Raw genomic sequence first — 19,044 nt, 5'->3', positions numbered from 1 at the left:
ACCCCATCCACTGCTGACTGTGGAGTACCTCAACGCATTTATTGCTGTCAACAGTATGTATAGCATCTGTTCATGAAAGTATTCTGCTTAATCACAAGCGCTTTGCAGCCACATTTACTTGCATTAAGCACTCATGTGTATGTGTTTGAAGAGCTCCCCACAAAGAAGCAGCAGTTGCAGGCTTTGAACCTGTTGGTCCTTCTGTTACCTGCGGCCAATCGGGACACTTTGAAGGTAAATGCACACTGAATTTGAAATTTCAATAAATAAGAAACCTTTGACTATTTCGGTTGTAAGTGTGATTTCTGTTTGCTCCCCCAGGCACTAGTGGAGTTTTTCCAGCGTGTGATTGACCACCAGGCCAAGAATAAAATGACTCTTAACAATGTCTCTGTTGTCATGGCACCCAACATCTTCATGTTCAAAGGTTTCCGCTCCAAGGTTACAGAACAACAGGAGTTCTCCATGGCAACTAGCACAGCCAACATCGTCCGGCTGCTCATCCGATACCAGAATCTTCTGTGGACCGTAAGGATAAAAGAAAAAAAAAAGCCCTCTCACTTGATATATTCTGCCATTCAAGTCACCACTATAAACAAACTGTACATTTGTGTCCATGTCAACACTCATATAGTTGAACTCAATGGAGAACATTATTTTTTAATGCATAATTAAGAAATAATGTTAAAAAAGCATCTACATTATTTTTTTCATTAAATATGGAGGATGATACAGTGTGTACTACGATTATCGTGTGTGTGTGTGTGTGTGTGTGTGTGTGTGTGTGTGTGTGTGTGTGTGTGTGTGTGTGTGTGTGTGTGTGTGTGTGTGTGTGTGTGTGTGTGTGTGTGTGTGTGTGTGCGTTCGTTCAGATCCCCAAGTTCATTATGACCCAGGTCAGACAACAAAACATGGAAAGCCATCGGAAACCAAATAAAGAGAAGGCTGTAAGAAAGCTGCTGAAGAAGATTACCACTGACAAACTATCTGATAAAGCTGTCTCTGAGGTAGGGGGTTTAATTCATGTTCATGTCGCTGTCAGCGACATATTGATTTGAGTCGTTAAGTTGACACCCATATCCAGCTTGTTTCAGAGTAGAGCATTGTATGCCTCAACTCCAATAACAACAGTAAATAAACCTCCATCTTTTAATACTGACCCTCTATGGCAGGGCTAGATAAATAAATTATAGCGAAATTGAAATAATAAGACCCCATAAAAACCTTAACAGTGACAATTTGATACCAACTAATCATATGGTATGGTATCATATGGTATTTCTCAATACAGTATATTGAGAAACCGTGACATCTAGTGGTGATGCATAGGACTGTTGTTCCTGGTATATTTTATCCATGGTGCAACATGTGGGCATCAGGAGCCAAATACAGGGTAGTCAGTCAACCAGTCATAAGATATGTATCCCTATCACAATAGTGCAATGGTTTTCACCATTCCATACAGTATATTTATTTTAATTGGATGTATTTAGTAATATCCAATGAGCAAAAAACATTAAAAAAATTTCACACACATTTACTGATTATATTGTTTGTCTGGCAAACAGGCTGTTGTGTTATAATACTGAAAGATAGCTAAACTAGCTAGATATAGCAGCATATTAGTGAGTACTGGTTTCTTGACAATGACCGTAACTACGGCAACGCTTGACCCTGCATGCTCAGCTAAGCGCTCTGAGGCCAAACAGTGTTTGGAGTTTATTAAACAGACAAATCCACTAGGGCTGCCACCTCTTAGTTGATTAGTCGACTAATCGGTCGTTTTGGTCTTAGTCGACTAAGATTTCTTTAGTCGATTACTCATTTTTTATGCTTATTCATGCTTAATTACTTATTTCCAAGAAACTTCTGGGCACACTTATGGTAAACACAAGATTTAAAGTGGTGCTTTTGCAGGATTAATTGTGGAGAAACTCAGTTTTACAGATGGTTAATTAACTACATTGATATTGTGCTTTTCTAGTCTTAACCACCTCTCAAAGCGCACAGCTCTTTCAATTAAATCAACTAATCGATTAGTCGACAAAATCGTATAGGGGTTAGTCGACTAAGAATTTCTTTACTCGAGGACAGCCCTAAAATCCACATTCTTGTGGTCTGAAGTCCTCGTCTCATGCGAGTGTTTGTGTGTGACGAGGACAGTGTTTTTGGCGGTGTGATTGACTGTATGTTTCTCTCTCTCTCCCTCTCGGTTTGTCTCCGTCTGTGTTCACAACCAGGAGAGTTCACAGGGATTTATTCGAGTTCAAGCACCACAATTCAGTAAAGTGTCCATGGCAGTTCAGCTTACTGAAGAGTTGCAGGCTGCTGATGTATTAACACGCTTCCTCAGCCAAGAGAGGTAATGGGTTGTGTGTACATTGCCCATACACACAGTATTTTTTTTTCTTCTTTTGGCTATATAAGGTCTGTCCTCTCTTCATGTTGCTTTTTCTCTCTTTGTCCTCCCAGTTTAGTGGCAGTGAAACGAGAAGAGCTGTGTCTCTATGAGATTGGTGGAAACATTGGTAAGTTCTGCTCCTACTAAAATCTGATTAATTACAATGTTTAGACGATGTATATTATCTGCTGATAACCCAGCTAGTGAGCCAACAGTGCCCCTTATGGGGAAAAAAATGTACTTCCTGTTGTAGGCCTGTCTAAAGCCCACAGCGCAGTAATCCATCATAGTTATAGTCATATCAACATCATGTGTCTCTCTCCCACAGAGGAGAGATGTCTAGATGGGGAAACTTACATGAAAGACCTCTTCCAGCTGAACCCTGCAGCAGAATGGGTCATCAAAGCTGTGCAGCGATAAACTTGTTCCTACCATCATGCCCTGCTGGATAATGGACTGCTCCAAATGTTCCCCAATGTATGCTACTAAGAGCAGACGGCACCTGGATCTCTGTGATTTCTGCTGGTTCTGAATGTACTCAGACTCAGTTTGATTGTAGCAACTTGTTGGTGGTGGTGGTTGCATTGGTTTGCCCTGAAAACTGCCAAAAAATACAACTAGTCCAATGGCAGTTTTAAAACATACTATATGAATCCCTTTTGGGATAATCTGCGTTGCATTTTTTTCCACTTAAGTTAACAACCACATTGTAAGACAAGAAAAAGAAAAAATATGTGCTTGGATATTCCACAACACAGACTTTTTTCCACTCTGCCTTATGTTGGAATTTTGGGCCTCAGTTACCATTAGCCTAAAGCATCAGACAGTTGAGCAGGTGAAATAAAACCACCTTGTTGTCTGTGGAGTCCTGACAGACCACTTTTATTTTGTGGTTGAAATACACTGTTTCTCCCAGCAATTAAGCCACAACAATGTGATTCTTAATAGTATGTGATACTCTAAGTATTGCAATTGTATACTGTGATTTATTGCTACTAATCACTTTGTTGTGTCTTCAGTAATATGCTGACATAATATAGTTTGGGGTAATAAAATATCAAATCTAATTAAATCATTAATCAATTATATTAGGTCTATTTTCTGTACAAATACTTTTAAGAAAATTGGCTTTTATTTATTTTTATTTAAAGCCCAAAAATTATATGTGGTCACAATATTTAATGTGACTATATCAAAGCACTAGATAGATTTTTTTTTTTTTTATTGATCCCAAAAAAATGGGAAATAATGGTGTTGCATTAGCAAAAATATCAGACACACAGCACACATACAGAGTATACATTAAATAATAGGAAACAATATACATTAAATAATAATTAAATACTACACGAGCAATATTTAAATTGTAACCAGAAAGGGATGAACATTGGAGCAAATGGGCATATCGGGGTTTAAAAGCTGGATGGTCGACTTTAGAGACGGGAGAGGTGATGAAGTACTACTGTACTGTAAGTTATATGTGAGGGAGGGGCCCCTTATGTGGCACACCTCAATAGTGACCCCAAAACCTTTCATAATAATGTCGTCACTGACAGCTAACCAGAACATGCTATGATGACATCAATGTTTTTAGGGTACAATAATACTGCTGTACATTATAACATTTTAAACCGTTGATGTTTGAGTATGTTAACGTGTAATTCAGCTTCAAAAACTGCTACTCGCCAGTGTACAAATGTAAACAAACACATTTTTATATATGTACTGTATATAGTAGCCTATGTGTTTGCTCCCATGGAATTCATCAATTGTCTTACAAGTTTTGTACCAGATACTTAATCATTTTAAAGATATTTAATATGTATATACCAAAAATAAATGGGTGAATGTATAAATGGCCTTCAATGATACGCTGTCACATGATGGGTTCCAAAAGTATGTGGACACTAATACTTTTGGCTTTTGCGGTTTTGATTTTTGTCTCTGTGCTTTTGACAGTCTGGATCAGTTGATAGAGCACACTGGGGAAAGTTGTATTAATCCAGGAATAGAAAATTTCCATTTTATCTTTTCGGCACATAGCTGTGCTTCTGGTGGCTTTCAACACAAGTCTAATATGATTCTGTGTGGTTTCTTACAGTTTCAACAGCCTGTGGAAGATCATTTTAGCACCACAAAGTCAAACATCACGGATATTACTCTTGTGGAAAGCTGTAGAATACAAATAATGTGTCCCTGTTTGAAAATGTTATAAACTAAGTAACTGTCTGCCTTGTATTATCTTGTTTACTGTGAATGTTCTGATTTTTCAAAAAATGATGTCTTTGTCTTATTACCACCTCTGAAATGACCACTAAAGCAGTCTGTAAATAAACATGCAGTTATTAATTACAGCATCTGCTTGTATGAGTGCTTATGTGTGGAAAAGACCAATTATGTGGGTGACTTTGAATACCATTGTGTCTGTGTGTGTTTTTGGTTCATTTCTCTGGGTCATATGAATTCAGTCTCCACTGTTAAATGTGCAAACCTCCTTACAGTACCCTCTCTCCAGCTGACAGCCCTGATAATGTCCTGTAAGAACAAATGGCTCCAGTCAGTCAAATGGTCAGAGTGCTAATGGTTTTAGTGGGGCTTATAGGGCCTTAGCCATAGTGCACTGGTTTACCATGGATCAGAGACAGACACCAAACCTAACAGAGCATCACCTCTCTTTGTGGTAGCCATTGAAGTCAAACCTGAGCGCAATAATATCCAAGACTGGCCGTACAGTGTTTTGATTTTAAATACAAACATATTTTTTTAAGCTGCTGAAACCATTAGGCAACCGAACAATATTGCAGCCAATTCAGAAAGGAGCAGAAACATATTAAAATAAACTAATGAGAGGTATTTTTTTATTTATTATTCTTTACCTGATGCCAAGCATTCCATAAAACTATAAAAATGTTATCCTTAGATTTATTTCCTTGAAATCTTTGAATTCCTTCAAGGCCCGATACCGTGTTATATAATATCCACGTTTTGGTGTCATAAAGAAAAGTGACAGTAGTGCAGAGTAAAACACATAATTATGTGTGCTTTTCCTTCACATTTGAAATATCAACCTTATAATTAACAAGATTCAAGATGACCAGTACGAGTATACGTGTGAAAAGCATGCTGGGAGGCTCCATTAAAGAAAAACAGTAGGTAGAAAATGTAGGGGACATATTAGAATATAATAATAACATGGGCTAGGTAAATAATATAATACAATAACAAATCTATGAAGCAATTAAGGAAAGCAGTGAATACAAAAAGACAGACAAAATAAATTAGAATACAATATATTAAGAAAATAAGAAGCATTAAAAAAATATATACATTCAAGGCCTATTTACAAAACAGAAAACTTTACAATTGTTTATATATATTTCACTATGTTTATGGTGCTAGTAATAGCGTGCCAAAAGCAACCGCCTCTAGGTAATTAGTTATCATCACCACAACTTGTTTTGGTGTCGTGGACAAACCATTGACTGTATGGGACAAACCAGTCAACTAGAAACATAATTGTGTACGCAACTGATTCGCTGCCACTTCTCTGTCGCACGGTTATTGGCTACTGTAAAACTAAACGCCCTGTGATTGGTCAAATTGCGAGAACAGGAAGTGTCGATCAGTAGTAGGGGCTTAATATGGCCAGCTAAGTAGTATTTGGTTAATACAAACCTAGTCTTAAAACCGAAGTCGAAAGCTTTTGCATGTCGCTGTTAAACTCGGAAGTTTTGAAATATCAAGAGGTATTAGGCAACCATTTTTTAGACCGAGCAGTTGCGTCTCTTGCAAGTATTGAGCTGTTTGGTTGGTCTTTTATGCGGCTATGTAACGTTAACACTAGCTAGCTTGTTAGCTAACGTTAACGTAAAACGTCATTCACCCTGCTAGCGTAGCTTTGCATGTGTTAGCTTGTTTGACAGCTACAGTAGTCAAATCAACTAACTAGCTACTATTATCCAGAGAAGATACTGTTCCGTTTAGTAGAGCATGTGTGTAAGTTTATTTATGCAACACTAGTGTGACTCAACTGTAACTGGATGTTTGGTGATAGAAATAGCAGCAGCTACAGCTAGCAGATTGTTAGCTTGTCAACATCAACAACAATGGGCTATCAAAGGTATTTAAAGACGGCAAGGAAGTTTTATTTTTTGACCATTCTGCTGATACTCTTCGTCAAAGGAATAACCGCTGGTAAGTATAAAATATATAACTGGCTAATGTCTGTGCGGACATAAGTGTCTACGTTTCTTAAACTGTTGCAAGCTGCTGATTATATTTAGCGAACAGCTTTGTCCATCTCAAGTTTACACTCTGTTTACTCCTGCCATATTAATACTTTTCAGATGAAGAGCAACACGGCAATGACGGACCAGAGTTAAAGGTACTTCGTGAGCTATTTGATATTTGTCTTGAAGTTAGCACACCAAACCTTGAGGATGAACGATTTCTGTTAGAAATGTAGATGTGGTTGAAAGCAGACCAATATGCTAACAGCTGTTGGTATAATTGCTTGGGATGTTATCTGCTGCCCAGTGTCTTATGGGTTTTATGGATTGCATCTGGCATGTATTGCCTTACCCTGTGTGTTATTATCTGTCTACATGAAATGTTGACACTGCCACAGCAGTTGATTTAAGCCTATCCAAGCTATTTGCTAAAATACTGCACATTTTATATGTTCTACTTCACCTTGATGTTAACCAGATGTTTTAGTTTATTTTAGGAGGCACGGTTATGTTTAAATGTATCAGTGAGAAAAACTAATCTATCTTGTTCAGGTGCTGACTCTAAAAATTGTGATTTCTATTTTCCTAATGACTCCCATTAAATATCTTTTTTATTGCATGAGTACAATTGCGATGTTTGAGCCCAAATTTGAGCTGTGTCTAATGCAATAAAGAAGAAGTGAGCAGATAACAGTGTTGCAGGACTTTTGAGAGATAACAATCACTGTTAAGTTTACAAATAATCTAGATCACAAATGTTCTGTAACGGACATCTGTAGCTTTTGCCTTATGTAATTGTATTCATTCAACCTATTTTGATATGCAATGTGATTCCCCTCTTTAATCTGTTCCTTTCCAATAACTTCATGTCTATGGCTCCAGTCTTACCATGATCCAGACTCTGAAGAAGAAGACATCCGTCTGGCATCAGGAATTGTGGCTGGGGGTTCTGTGACCTCTGGTCATGAAGTCTCCCAGGCAGAAGAGGAGAAACAGTCACATGGTGATGGACTGGAGGGAGAGGAGAAGGAGGACCTGCCGGAGCAGCCTCCCCCAGTTGAGGAAAAACCTAAAGAGGGTAAGGACTAAAATTTAGCTCAAACCGTGAGCTGTATGAACTTCATGCAGTGCAGCCAGAAAAAAAGAATCACAACTGGTTAGTTAGTTAACTTTGCACTCAGTCCGATCAGCTACTTGAAATCCTTAAACATACACACAACATAGTATGTTGAATGTTATGAATTGAGTTTTGAGCACCTCTGTTTTAACTACTGAACACTCTGCTTTTTCTGGTCATGGTTCTTGGCTTATGCGTGTGTCTCCAAATGTCTGTGTGAGACAAAAATCACGAGCTGGCATATTTTCTGTCTGTGGTAGCAGACTTTTGAGTAGAGTGGTTTTGCCTGCCCAATTAAAGCCAGTAATGAATGGAATAGCTATGAAACTTTACACTAGAAACTATGGCTCCAGCAGCATGCAGTTGCACGTAGACACCCCTAGAATATCATGATTATGATGGCCTGTAGCAGTGATAGTTTGACAGTAGCTTTACTGACTCCTCAATTCCCTATTAGGATTTCACCTTGTCCTAGGTCACATCTGTTTTTGAGAATGAAGACTGTCTTGTCTTATTTTGTGAGCTTTGTTGAGTCTTGACATGCTAACCTGTTTTGAGTTTTGCTCACTCTGAGCAAAGACATGTGTGTCAGGGTAGCGCCTGATTACGGTAGATAAACAGATAAAGCCCATGAGAAATGAACAGCGCCTTGCACCTGTGGCTCCTCTTGCACTCTGTTACATCATTTTAGTTGTGGGATTGTAATTTTCCTGCAACTGTCTTGCACAAGTATAATATTGAGCTTCTATAAAGATGGACATTTACTGACATTTATTAGAATTAAAACACTTTGTTTCTTTAATATGAAGTTTGAAAACCAAGATTTCAATGGACATGACCAAATCATACTATATCCAGTTATTTTCACTTTATTTTTTATTTTGTCTATGATCTATTTAAATTATATTGGTTTTTTTTTACACAGTTCCTGTGGTGAATGGAGGTACAGACCATGGAGAGCCCTGTATCTTCCCATTCCTCTTCCAGGGGAAGGAGTACTATGACTGTACCACTGATGGACGGGGGGATGGACGGCTGTGGTGCGCCACAGTCTACGACTACGACCAGGAGAAGAAGTGGGGTTTCTGTGAGAGTAAGTCTTCAACTTAATAGCCTGCTTGTCATAAGGTGAACACTTATCAAAAGCAAAAATGACAAAGCTATAAACTACCTTCAGTGTCTTATTTTGAAGCTAGAGCTGCACGATATGAGGAAAATATGTGATATGATTTGCGATAACGATAAAAAAAGATACATTGTGCAGCCCTGTTTGAAGCCAAAATAAAGAGAAATAGTTGTAGAATTTGTTTACTTATAATTTTTCCTTATCAAAATAAAAGCCTTTTGAAAAGCTCAACAGCTACTGAAACTGATGATTGAATCCACCCTGAGAGCGCATTATGGTTTCATTTCCAGAATTACTATGCGTTTCATTTCCTCTGTATTTTCTCATTCTCTATCCCTTAGCGGATGAGCAGGCACAGCAGAGACTGCAGGCAGAGGAGGTTGAGGAGCAGTATCAGACTGTCCTACGCATGCTTAATGCCACCAACAGGAGGGCCCAGAAGAAAGAGTTAGTTTTTTTTTCTTCTGCTTTATTTCATTGTTTTTTTATCAGCCACCCTGCTTTTAAATCTTCTGTGTTGAAGACATCTGTATTTTTGCAAGAAGCCTTTGAATAGGTTTATAAAAAATGGTCTTATGACAAAGATTGCGTGATTTTGTTTAGGAAAAGAAATTACAAAATGTTGCTTAATCTATTTAACCACATTAACGATGGTAGATCTTATCTCCATTTCTTTTTTTATTTATTTTTTACTTTTTTTTTTCAAGCTTAATGTCTTTTTGTTAGCAAATTAAATCTTGTGAAACTTATTCTGTATCTAGCAGACAACATAACCTGATTTGATTGCACATTTAGTTTAGTTATGGCTATATCTATTTTGTGTGCTTTATTACCATGCAACTTTGCTCAGCACATCCTTATTTGCTTTAGATTGTCATGTCAATGCTGTTGTTATGTACACACAATTTTAATTATGCCTGTGTCAATCCAATCTCTCTCACGCCACCTCTGCTTATCCAACCATTTTCAGATTATACGAAAAACTGCTGAAAGTATCAGAGAAAGGCCACCAGAAAGCCATGGAGAAGGTGGCGTATGCCATGCTGTTTGGAGACTACATGAACCAGAACGTCACTAAGGCCAAAGAAATGTTTGAGAAGCTTGCTATGGAGGGCTCGCCTAAAGCTCAGATGGTGAAGATCTCATCCAAAATGTTAATGTGTCACTTGAGAAAAGTGTTGAAAGCCCTTTTGGCCTGACATCTTATCAGATATGCTGTTTATTTGTGCTTAGAGAATCAGTTGTGTAACACTGTGCTTTGTTTACTTTTCTACAGGCTCTTGGCTTTCTGTACGCAGCAGGACTTGGAGTTAATTCGAGTCAGGCTAAGGTACTTTATTATTTTTTTATTCTGTATGACTGAAGTTATGTCTTTATTGTAAATGTACTTATTGCAAGTTACTTTGGAGAAATCCATCTGAGAAAATAATGTTATGTAATGTCTCTCGTTTTCCAACAATTATTCACATATTGCATACATTCTTTGTTTGTCAGGCCCTGGTTTACTACACCTTTGGGGCACTGGGTGGAAACTTGGTAGCTCATATGATCCTGGTGAGTTGATTTGTCTGTCAGTGGAGCAATGCACAGTCACATTATGTCTTGAGTATAAAAAAATGTTTCCTCTTGTTTTTTTTAGGGCTACAGATACTGGGGAGGTGTGGGTGTTCCACAGAGCTGTGAGTCAGCACTAACCCACTACAGGCTTGTGGCAAATCAGGGTGAGCATTTTTTATTTATTTATTATTTTTTTAACAATATAACATTCAGGTGTGATGTTCTGGGCAAATAACCTGATCAAAACTATTTCTCTTCCATCTGCTTTTTCTTCACTCTACACTACGCTACCACCTCCAGTGGCCAGTGACGTGTCCCTGACGGGGGGCTCAGCGGTGCAGAGGATCAGGCTGCTGGATGAGGTGGAGAACCCAGGATCTACCAGTGGGATGTTGGAGGAGGACTTGATCCAGTACTATCAGTTTCTGGCTGAGAAAGGAGATGTCCAGGCTCAGGTAAACTAGTGTCATCAGCAATAAGTGTTCCTTTGTTCCATGCAGCAACCATTTTCTTTCATGACAACCTATTTCTGCACTGAGAGTATGAGGTGTCTTATACAGTACATGAATCTAAATGAAGTGTATAGAATATAGAGTATCAATCTGAAATGTGATTTTCATATTTCAAATACGAATTGTATGTCATTGAAGTTAACTAGGTGATTTGTTTCCCCTGGTAGGTGGGTTTAGGTCAGCTTCACCTACATGGAGGACGTGGAGTAGAACAGAATCATCAGGTGACTTTTTTTTTTTTTTTTTTTTTTTTTTTTTTCTCAAAGATTCATGTATTTTATTTTTGTGATTGTAATTTGCACTAGTAAATGTATTTCTGATGCTTCCTATCCAACAGAGGGCGTATGACTACTTCAACCAGGCTGCAAATGCAGGGAATACACATGCTATGGCTTTCCTCGGCAAGGTGGGGGAGATGTCTGTCGTGCCCTTTTGTCTCTCTATTAGCCTGTGGGAACGGTGGTGATTTAGTTGCTTGTAATGAGAAAGTTATATTACAGTTCTTTCTTTTTTTTATATACTGACAAGCTTGCTGTGTCAGTGTCCCCTGCCTATAAAATCAAATAGTAGTATTAAATAGTATTATTTTTTTACCCATCTGCTTCACTTCTCTGTTTGTAAATATTAAAAATATGTCGCCCATACTGTGTGAGAACTTGGGAGAAGCAGTCTGCGAGTTGGAGAGCAGAGAGATGGTCTACATTGGATCCAAAATAAATGAAGCCAATGATTTGGCATTGCCGTTTTTAACAGAGGGAGGTGCAGTGCCTTTGTATTTGAGGCCGTGCATCAAGTGATTTCTAAGAGCTGTGAATCCTTCTGTCCTTTTTAGATGTACTCCGAAGGCAGCGAGTATATCCCTCAGAACAACGAGACAGCCCTGCAGTACTTTAAGAAGGCCTCTGACTTGGTAAGAACAAAGCTGTAGACTAATGTCTTTATCTTTATCTTTATCTCTATGTGGACTTGGTAATTTACCCTTTTAGTGTTTGTATGTGTATTTGTGTGTATGTCTGGATGTTTATCATTACAGTTAGTTATTCCTGTAGGGGAAAGCAGCCCTCCAAATATTCTGGAGAGGAACAGCTTTCTGTTACTGTACACACTTTTACCTCTTAGCTGACGTGTCATTCACTGTCATTAATTTCTTGGATGCAACCCTTTTTATTTACTTGTTGCTTTCTTTTTTTTTTAATCCAGGGTAATCCAGTGGGACAGAGTGGCCTGGGCATGGCCTACCTATATGGAAGAGGTGTCCCAGTGGTGAGAAACGTTTACACATTGCACCTTTTTAAAATCCTGTCTAAGTTATAAGATGCACTCTCTCAGACCCATTTTAATGTACAATTTACTCCGTATTGCTAACCTGGCAGATACCTTTCTTGGCACGAGGAATAATGTGAAAAAACTGAAATTTAAATCCCAGTGAAGTCGTTTGGTTTACGAGGTTGATAACAAGCTAGCAGAGTGCCCCCATGCTGGAATCACAGCAGTCATTTAAAATGTGTGTGTTTTGTGTCTTCAGAACTATGAGCTGGCACTGAAATACTTCCAGAAGGCAGCCGAGCAGGGCTGGGTGGACGGACAACTCCAGCTGGGCACCATGTATTACAGTGAGTGTTTACAGCGGAGTCTTGTGCATGGTTTGTTCTTGTGGTACACAATGTGTCCTGGCCTCCTGTCATAGCTGTTCCTGTTTCCTTGTCTGTCTGTCTGTTAAATATTGTTTCTGAATCTGAAGATTTGAATAATCTTTCTTTTACTGGCCCTTCTTCACATCATTTTCATTTCTGTTGTTGACTAGAAAACTTCTTTTCTCCTCCATTCAGTCTTTGTCTTTCTCTTCTTCCTGTCGTTCTTCAGATGGCATTGGTGTGAAGCGTGATTACAAGCAGGCACTTAAATTCTTCAACCTGGCCTCACAGGCTGGCCACATCCTGGCTTTCTACAACTTGGCCCAGATGCATGCTACTGGTACAGGTGTGATGCGCTCCTGCCACACTGCTGTTGAGGTGAGGCACCCTGGAGCAGCTGCTCCATTCTTTCTTGATTGTGACATCATTGTTCGCCACTGTAGACAGTTTTTTTCATTTTTTATTTTTTTTTTGGTCTGTCACACTGTGTGTCTGTGTATCTCCGTCGCAGCTTTTCAAGAACGTGTGTGAACGTGGTCGCTGGTCAGATCGTCTCATGACGGCCTACGGCAGCTTTAAGGAGGGTGAGACAGACGCTGCGCTGGTCCAGTATCTGCTGCTGGCTGAGCAAGGCTACGAGGTGGCCCAGAGCAACGTGGCCTTCATTCTGGACCAGAGTAAGAAAAACCGGGACATTAGTATCATGCCAGGGTGGAAAGAAAGTGTGTTTAAGTGAAAAGCACATCAGGTCCAAATGCCATGAAACAGTTAGGGTTTACATTAGGCTTAACGTCTCTATTAGCAAACTGTTTAATCACGGTTGGTTGACTTTGTGGTAAACAATGGCAAAATAGATTTAGTGAAACAAATTTTGGGAAACATGCTTGTGTGTTTTTTATTATGCAAATTTCCCAAAAGTATTTGACAAACTACCAACTTTGGGAGCTGTAACATCCTAACCTTTTGAATCTCCTTTTTGTATTTGTATGGATTGTAACAAACAGAAGGAGTAAAGATCTTCAGTGAGAATGAGACCTACCCTCGTGCTTTACTCCACTGGACAAGAGCTGCAGCACAAGGTGAGTCCATACACACTCAGTCCCTCATCCATTTTACATCTGTGCCAGATTTTTTTTGAGCATATCTTCTCAATCAGGAATGCATCTATGATTGCGTCTCATTAAGAACACTAGTTGACTTTGGCTGCTCAAAACCAAACCCCCTACTTGGGATGAAAGTTCACACACGTAATTCTCATTCCCAGGTTACACTGTGGCCAGGATAAAACTAGGGGACTACCACTTCTATGGCTACGGGACAGATGTGGACTACGAGACCGCTGTCATCCACTACAGACTGGCATCAGAGCAGCAGCACAGTGCCCAGGCCATGTTTAACCTTGGTTACATGCATGAGAAAGGCCTGGGCATCAAACAGGTGGGCACAGAGTTCCACCGGTGACTCTTAAATATCAGCTTGCTTTTAGCATTTCACTCGTGTCCACTTAGTCAAATTGATTTATGAATGCAGAGTGTAGCTAATGCCGTCACTGGACTGATTTGTGATTCAGAATTTATTTTTTTTTTCTTCATGTGGTTCTTTCTGCAGGACATCCATTTAGCCAAGCGTTTCTATGACATGGCCGCTGAAACCAGTCCTGATGCCCAGGTCCCAGTTTTTATGGCCCTGTGCAAGCTGGGCCTGGTTTACACTCTGCAGTACCTGCAGGATTTTAATGTGAGTACTTCATCTTAAATTCTCAAGCTGGAGCTGTGACAATTTGGCTTTGAAAAAGAAAGTCAAACCTATAATACAACCAAGTTAAAAGCTATGTCATCAGGGGGAACTGAAATTAATCATATGCGTCTTTGTCTTCCATCCTCTCTCTCCATTTGGCTTTGGCTCCTGTTAGTTAAAGGACCTGATTTCTCAGGTGGACCTGGACCAGCTTCTGGGCCCGGAGTGGGACCTCTACCTCATGACCGTCATCGCCCTGTTGTTAGGCACAGTCATCGCCTACAGACAACGCCAACACCAAATCATAGTTCCCCCTCGCCCACCGGCCCCTGCCCCAGCGCCCCCTCCTAGACCACCTCAGGAACAGTCCCCAGCCCAGGCCGAGCCCCAGGGACAGGGAGAAACACAAGCCCAGGAACCGGCCCAGGAGGAAGAGGAGCAGCAGTGAGAGGAAGCCAGACGGAGCGAGGGCAGTGAAAGACAGACAAGAGGCTCTGCCAGCCGCCCCATGGAGCAGCTGGTGCTTACTAGCTGAATACCTGCTAGTTTGAGCACCTCTCCTACTCAACATGCTAAAAGAAGACTGAGGTGGCTGCTGAACTGTGCAGTCTCACATCTCCCTTTCTCCATTAAAAATATATGCTGGTCCTGGGCTGAAGAAAGACACTGGGGGTGTTTACCGACAATGCTACAGAACACAGACTTGGGACTTGCTAGTCTGTGACTCAGGATACTGCCAGAAGCACCCGTGTCCTCACCATGGAAATAGCCTTTTGCTTGCGAAATCAAAGGCTTTTTGGATTTGACTAATCAACATAGTCAAAAGAGTTGGAATCTAATATGTGCTTTAGTTTCTTCCTATTTCTCTTATTGAGAAAATCACTCTTAAGTGGAACTGTCTCAATCCTAGTTTAGCGCAGTATTTAGAAAAAGAATCAGGCAGCAAAATGTGAATTCAAATACTTTTATTTGCTAGACCTGGTCTAGTTGGTAAAGCAAGTCATGGTTTTGCATGTTTTTTTTCTGATCATTTTGCAGACTTTAATTTTAGGCACCTTTTTTTTCAGATACTTGGGTGAACAAATCTTGCATTACCTTTTCCATTAATTGGTTATTTGTTTAGTTAATATGTCGGTTCTGTACCTTTTCATACCTGCAATTCACTGAGAAAGATTAATTAATGTTCCTTCAGCATTAGTAACCGTGCTAAAATGTAATTACGTCAGTATAATGAGAACAGATACCTGTTTAGTGGTTTACAGGAATCTATGAAAAAGCTGTACTGGATAGATAAAGCCACTAAGCTCTCACCAAATCCTCAGCCCTGATGCAGATTCTGTTTAAAAATGCATACAGACACGTCTCCAAGCATAGCCTGATCTGTGGGATGTATACAGTCCAGTGGAAGGAAAAGAACAGTTTTGAAGATGTACTCTATGTTGGTGGGATGTTTTCCCATCAACAGGCTTTGGTTTTATTCTAGTGGTTGGTAGCTCAATAGTTCCTCTCATCCCACATCTGCCTTTTTTTTTTTTTTTTTTTTTTTTTTTTTTTTTTTTTAAGTTAAGCCTCAAGGTAGCTGAGGCAGTGCGTGCGTGTGTAGCTGTGGCGTGTAGCTGTTACGAGAATTTCCACCCACTCACCAAAAATCCAACTTGGATCCCTGCCTACACTTTTCAGCTCAGTTGGACCTAAATCTGACAAATGAAGCCATGGTTAGGCCATACAGTATTTATCAAAACAAAATTAGAAACTTCAGATTTTGCCACATGCAGTTTTTCCCTTCTAAAATCCATTTGTTCAGTTCCACGGTATATGCTTGTTGTTAGAACTATTGAGAATTGATCTCCCGATACGTTTGCATGTAGTGTATGAAGTCAAAAAGGAAACAATCGGTGATTCCAAACGGTTTCCTGCATTCACACATTGACACCCACACTACTCACAATTTCTCTAAAATGAATCACTGGTTAAGATTGTTGAGAAGACTGCATTTTTACCATCCTAAATACAAGTTTATAAAGAAATAATAAATGATATATGGATATTTAATGGTTGTTTAGAGTGTTTTTTTTTTTCTTCATTGTTATGGTGGTTATTCGTTAAGTTGCAAAGCTTGTAATGTGGACAACCTGTGAAACCTTGTTATGAGGTATTGTATTGGGTATGAGCTATTGTATTGCTGACATTGATCGAATGGCTCTCAGTGGACCCGCAGGGTGTCACTCCGCTTTAGAGGGTGGGAGAGACAAAGTGACAGCGCTGTAAAGCTGAGCATCACATTGTGCATTCTGTAGGGGTGACCCATTGACTGGCCCATACGCACTACTATGGAGTGGCTTTGGATCGCCGTGGCAACATGTATGCTCACGTCCTGCTCTGTCAAAGGTAAGTGCTAGAACAAGCAAGAGGGCAAAGCACACGTGAGGCTGTGGGGCTATATTTATTGTTACAACAGCCTCTGAAACAGGGCCTTTAATTTAGACAGATTGTTTACAGTGTGTAGAATGTTATATAAATGTGTGTTTTGTTATCAGATCATAAGTAAAGACTGATGTGCCTTTTAAAAAAGCCTACTTTTGTGCTGTAAAGGATTGTCAAAGGAAAAACTACTTGTTTCATTGATAAATGTGTGTTATTGGAATGTTTCAAATGGACAATTTGGAAATAATCCTCTTTAAGGCAACGACTGGTGGTGGGAGTATGAGGAGGGGATACGACACTACAGCAAGGAGGCCCTCAACAAGGTACTGTGTACACCTGGTTTTAGCACTGAACATACAAATGCTGTCATTGTTAGAAAGTGGGTAAGAAGAAAAATCCAATTCTCATAGGATTTCATTTGGTTTATCATTTAAACAGGCAGACTATGACCACAAGGCCTCGAAGTATTTATTATTAAAAAAGACACCCAAATGGACAAAAGGAAAACCAACAAAAACCATATGAGAATATAATAACGGGTAGCCTACTTTTAACATAAGAGGCAGGTTACCATGGGACGACAACTAACCACAGCGTATGGACCAGCGGGCATCCGTATGTGCACACCAAGCATAGCTGTATCAGACTAAAGACACAGAGCAAAGCAAGGGGGTAGTGAGTGAAATGGCAACGTAGTTGCATATGGTATCAACAAGTTAAAGGAGAACTAAAGAAGAAATACAGGGTTCATCTCTGTTTCTAAAGAACTGCCTCTTGCAAGGAAGACCGTCACGTATAGGACACACATTCAATCTGTATTTGAAAATAAGAGATTAGACCTGACCGTGATGAGGTCTCTCTCTCTTGTTTCTTTCTCAGGAGTTTCCAGAGAAAACTCGGCCGGTGAGCTTCAAACATCCTGTGTTCCAGTGCCCAGACATGAGTCCTTCTCACTCTGTACCCACCTCAGGTCTGTCAGGGTCACATCTCAATCAATCTCCTACCCAGTTGAAACTTTTGATTCATTTCTTCTCTTCCATTCTCTTTTCTCTCCCATGTCTCCTTTCACCCTTTGGTGTAGTTGAACTTGTGAAGGCGGCAGATATCAAAGTTATCGCTGCCTTGGGGGATTCACTGACGGTAAGTGTTTTGTAAGTAAGTAATATGCAATTGAAATCATGATGACTAAATGTTGTGATGACACTTCCTTTTTGGTTTTTTTCTTTTAAAGCAAAAGCGTAAATGTCAGTTATCCATTGTTTGCAAGGATACAATACCTCTTTAAAATGTCAGTAGATGATACCAGAAATGCAATGGATCACAGAATCACCTCCTCCAAACACACAATCAAGATTTCTTTATTTCGACAAAGTTCTGATCATATTTTCCTCAGATGTTGTGTCTTTCTTTTTCAGACGGCCATCGGTGCCAACGCCACCACTGTCCTCGGGATTCCTATTGAGTTCCGTCATGTGTCGTGGAGGTGACCGAAACCATGTGTGAAACCTGTAATGGGCCTCTTGCATGGATAATAAAGGTTATTATCCATGCAAGAGGTAGAGGGCCTGCGAGTAACCAGCATATGATATAATTATTATGCATGTGCATGATCAACTTGTTTCAAAATTTCATCACAAACATTTGTGTGTTTATGTAAGAGATGGAATTTACTCTGTTCATCAGACTATTTAAGTTTATTTTTTTGTATTTTGTATTTTCAGTTTGTTGATAACACTGTTAAATTAGCATTACTTAAAAATACACAATTAGTTTTGATAATAATGTGACATTTCTTCATCTTGCAGCATTGGAGGCTACGGGTCATTTCAGGATGTCATTACTTTGGCAAGTAAGATGTGTTAATCACTGATGATATCTCAGATATCTGTTGACATTATTGTGTCATTATAAACCGCACTGAGCTTTTTTTTTTATTTAGACATCATCAAGCTATTCAATCCCAATCTGCTTGGTGCTGCTCCGGGCAAGACTGTTCATGGGATGCAAGCTCATATCAGCGAAACAGGCTTTAACTTGGCTGTGACTGGACATAACACCTTGTAAGCAATCATCAGTGTGACTGTTTTTGACTGTTTGAAACTGTGCGCTCTGTGACCTTCTGTTTTATGTGTTAGTCTTTATTTCTTATGATGCTTAGACGTATGTTGTTGTTGTGTCTTTATAGCAACCTCCCCGGCCAGACGAGACATTTGATCGACACACTGAGAGGTTATGAGGTACAGTAACGTGTAACAACAGAGGGATGAACGATTACAGTAATAGAGGTGTTTTTTTTTTTTTTTTTTT

At 39.6% G+C, this 19,044-nt stretch overlaps 2 protein-coding genes across 4 annotated transcripts in view; both read left to right on the top strand.

Annotated features, from left to right (window-relative positions):
• The window catches only part of arhgap18 (Rho GTPase activating protein 18), a 20,473-nt gene extending 15,715 nt beyond the window's left edge, over positions 1 to 4,758 (top strand). For all 3 annotated transcript variants that reach the window (XM_028605351.1, XM_028605350.1, XM_028605349.1), the window contains exons 12-18: positions 1 to 53; positions 152 to 234; positions 322 to 528; positions 873 to 1,007; positions 2,241 to 2,362; positions 2,473 to 2,528; positions 2,730 to 4,758. The exon at positions 1 to 53 is cut by the window's left edge and continues 107 nt beyond it. In XM_028605351.1, coding sequence (XP_028461152.1) covers positions 1 to 53; positions 152 to 234; positions 322 to 528; positions 873 to 1,007; positions 2,241 to 2,362; positions 2,473 to 2,528; positions 2,730 to 2,821 — 748 coding nt within the window. In that variant the 3' untranslated portion in view covers positions 2,822 to 4,758. The remainder of the gene's footprint in view (positions 54 to 151; positions 235 to 321; positions 529 to 872; positions 1,008 to 2,240; positions 2,363 to 2,472; positions 2,529 to 2,729) is intronic.
• A 1,258-nt stretch (positions 4,759 to 6,016) lies between these two features.
• sel1l (SEL1L adaptor subunit of SYVN1 ubiquitin ligase) lies at positions 6,017 to 16,365 on the top strand. The gene is made up of 21 exons (XM_028605754.1): positions 6,017 to 6,595; positions 6,748 to 6,785; positions 7,513 to 7,708; positions 8,673 to 8,840; positions 9,215 to 9,320; positions 9,844 to 10,006; positions 10,150 to 10,203; positions 10,368 to 10,427; positions 10,513 to 10,594; positions 10,731 to 10,885; positions 11,110 to 11,166; positions 11,280 to 11,348; positions 11,775 to 11,852; positions 12,143 to 12,205; positions 12,468 to 12,555; positions 12,806 to 12,954; positions 13,088 to 13,253; positions 13,581 to 13,655; positions 13,841 to 14,013; positions 14,185 to 14,313; positions 14,489 to 16,365. Exons 1-21 carry the CDS (start codon positions 6,508 to 6,510, stop codon positions 14,759 to 14,761), a joined length of 2,430 nt encoding a protein of 809 aa, XP_028461555.1. The 5' UTR covers positions 6,017 to 6,507; the 3' UTR covers positions 14,762 to 16,365.
• Positions 16,366 to 19,044: the final 2,679 nt, after the last annotated feature.

This window comes from Perca flavescens, chromosome 18, assembly GCF_004354835.1.
Source record: "Perca flavescens isolate YP-PL-M2 chromosome 18, PFLA_1.0, whole genome shotgun sequence".
NCBI classification, from domain to species: Eukaryota; Metazoa; Chordata; class Actinopteri; order Perciformes; family Percidae; genus Perca; species Perca flavescens.
This window is presented reverse-complemented; position numbering and strand designations above follow the sequence as displayed.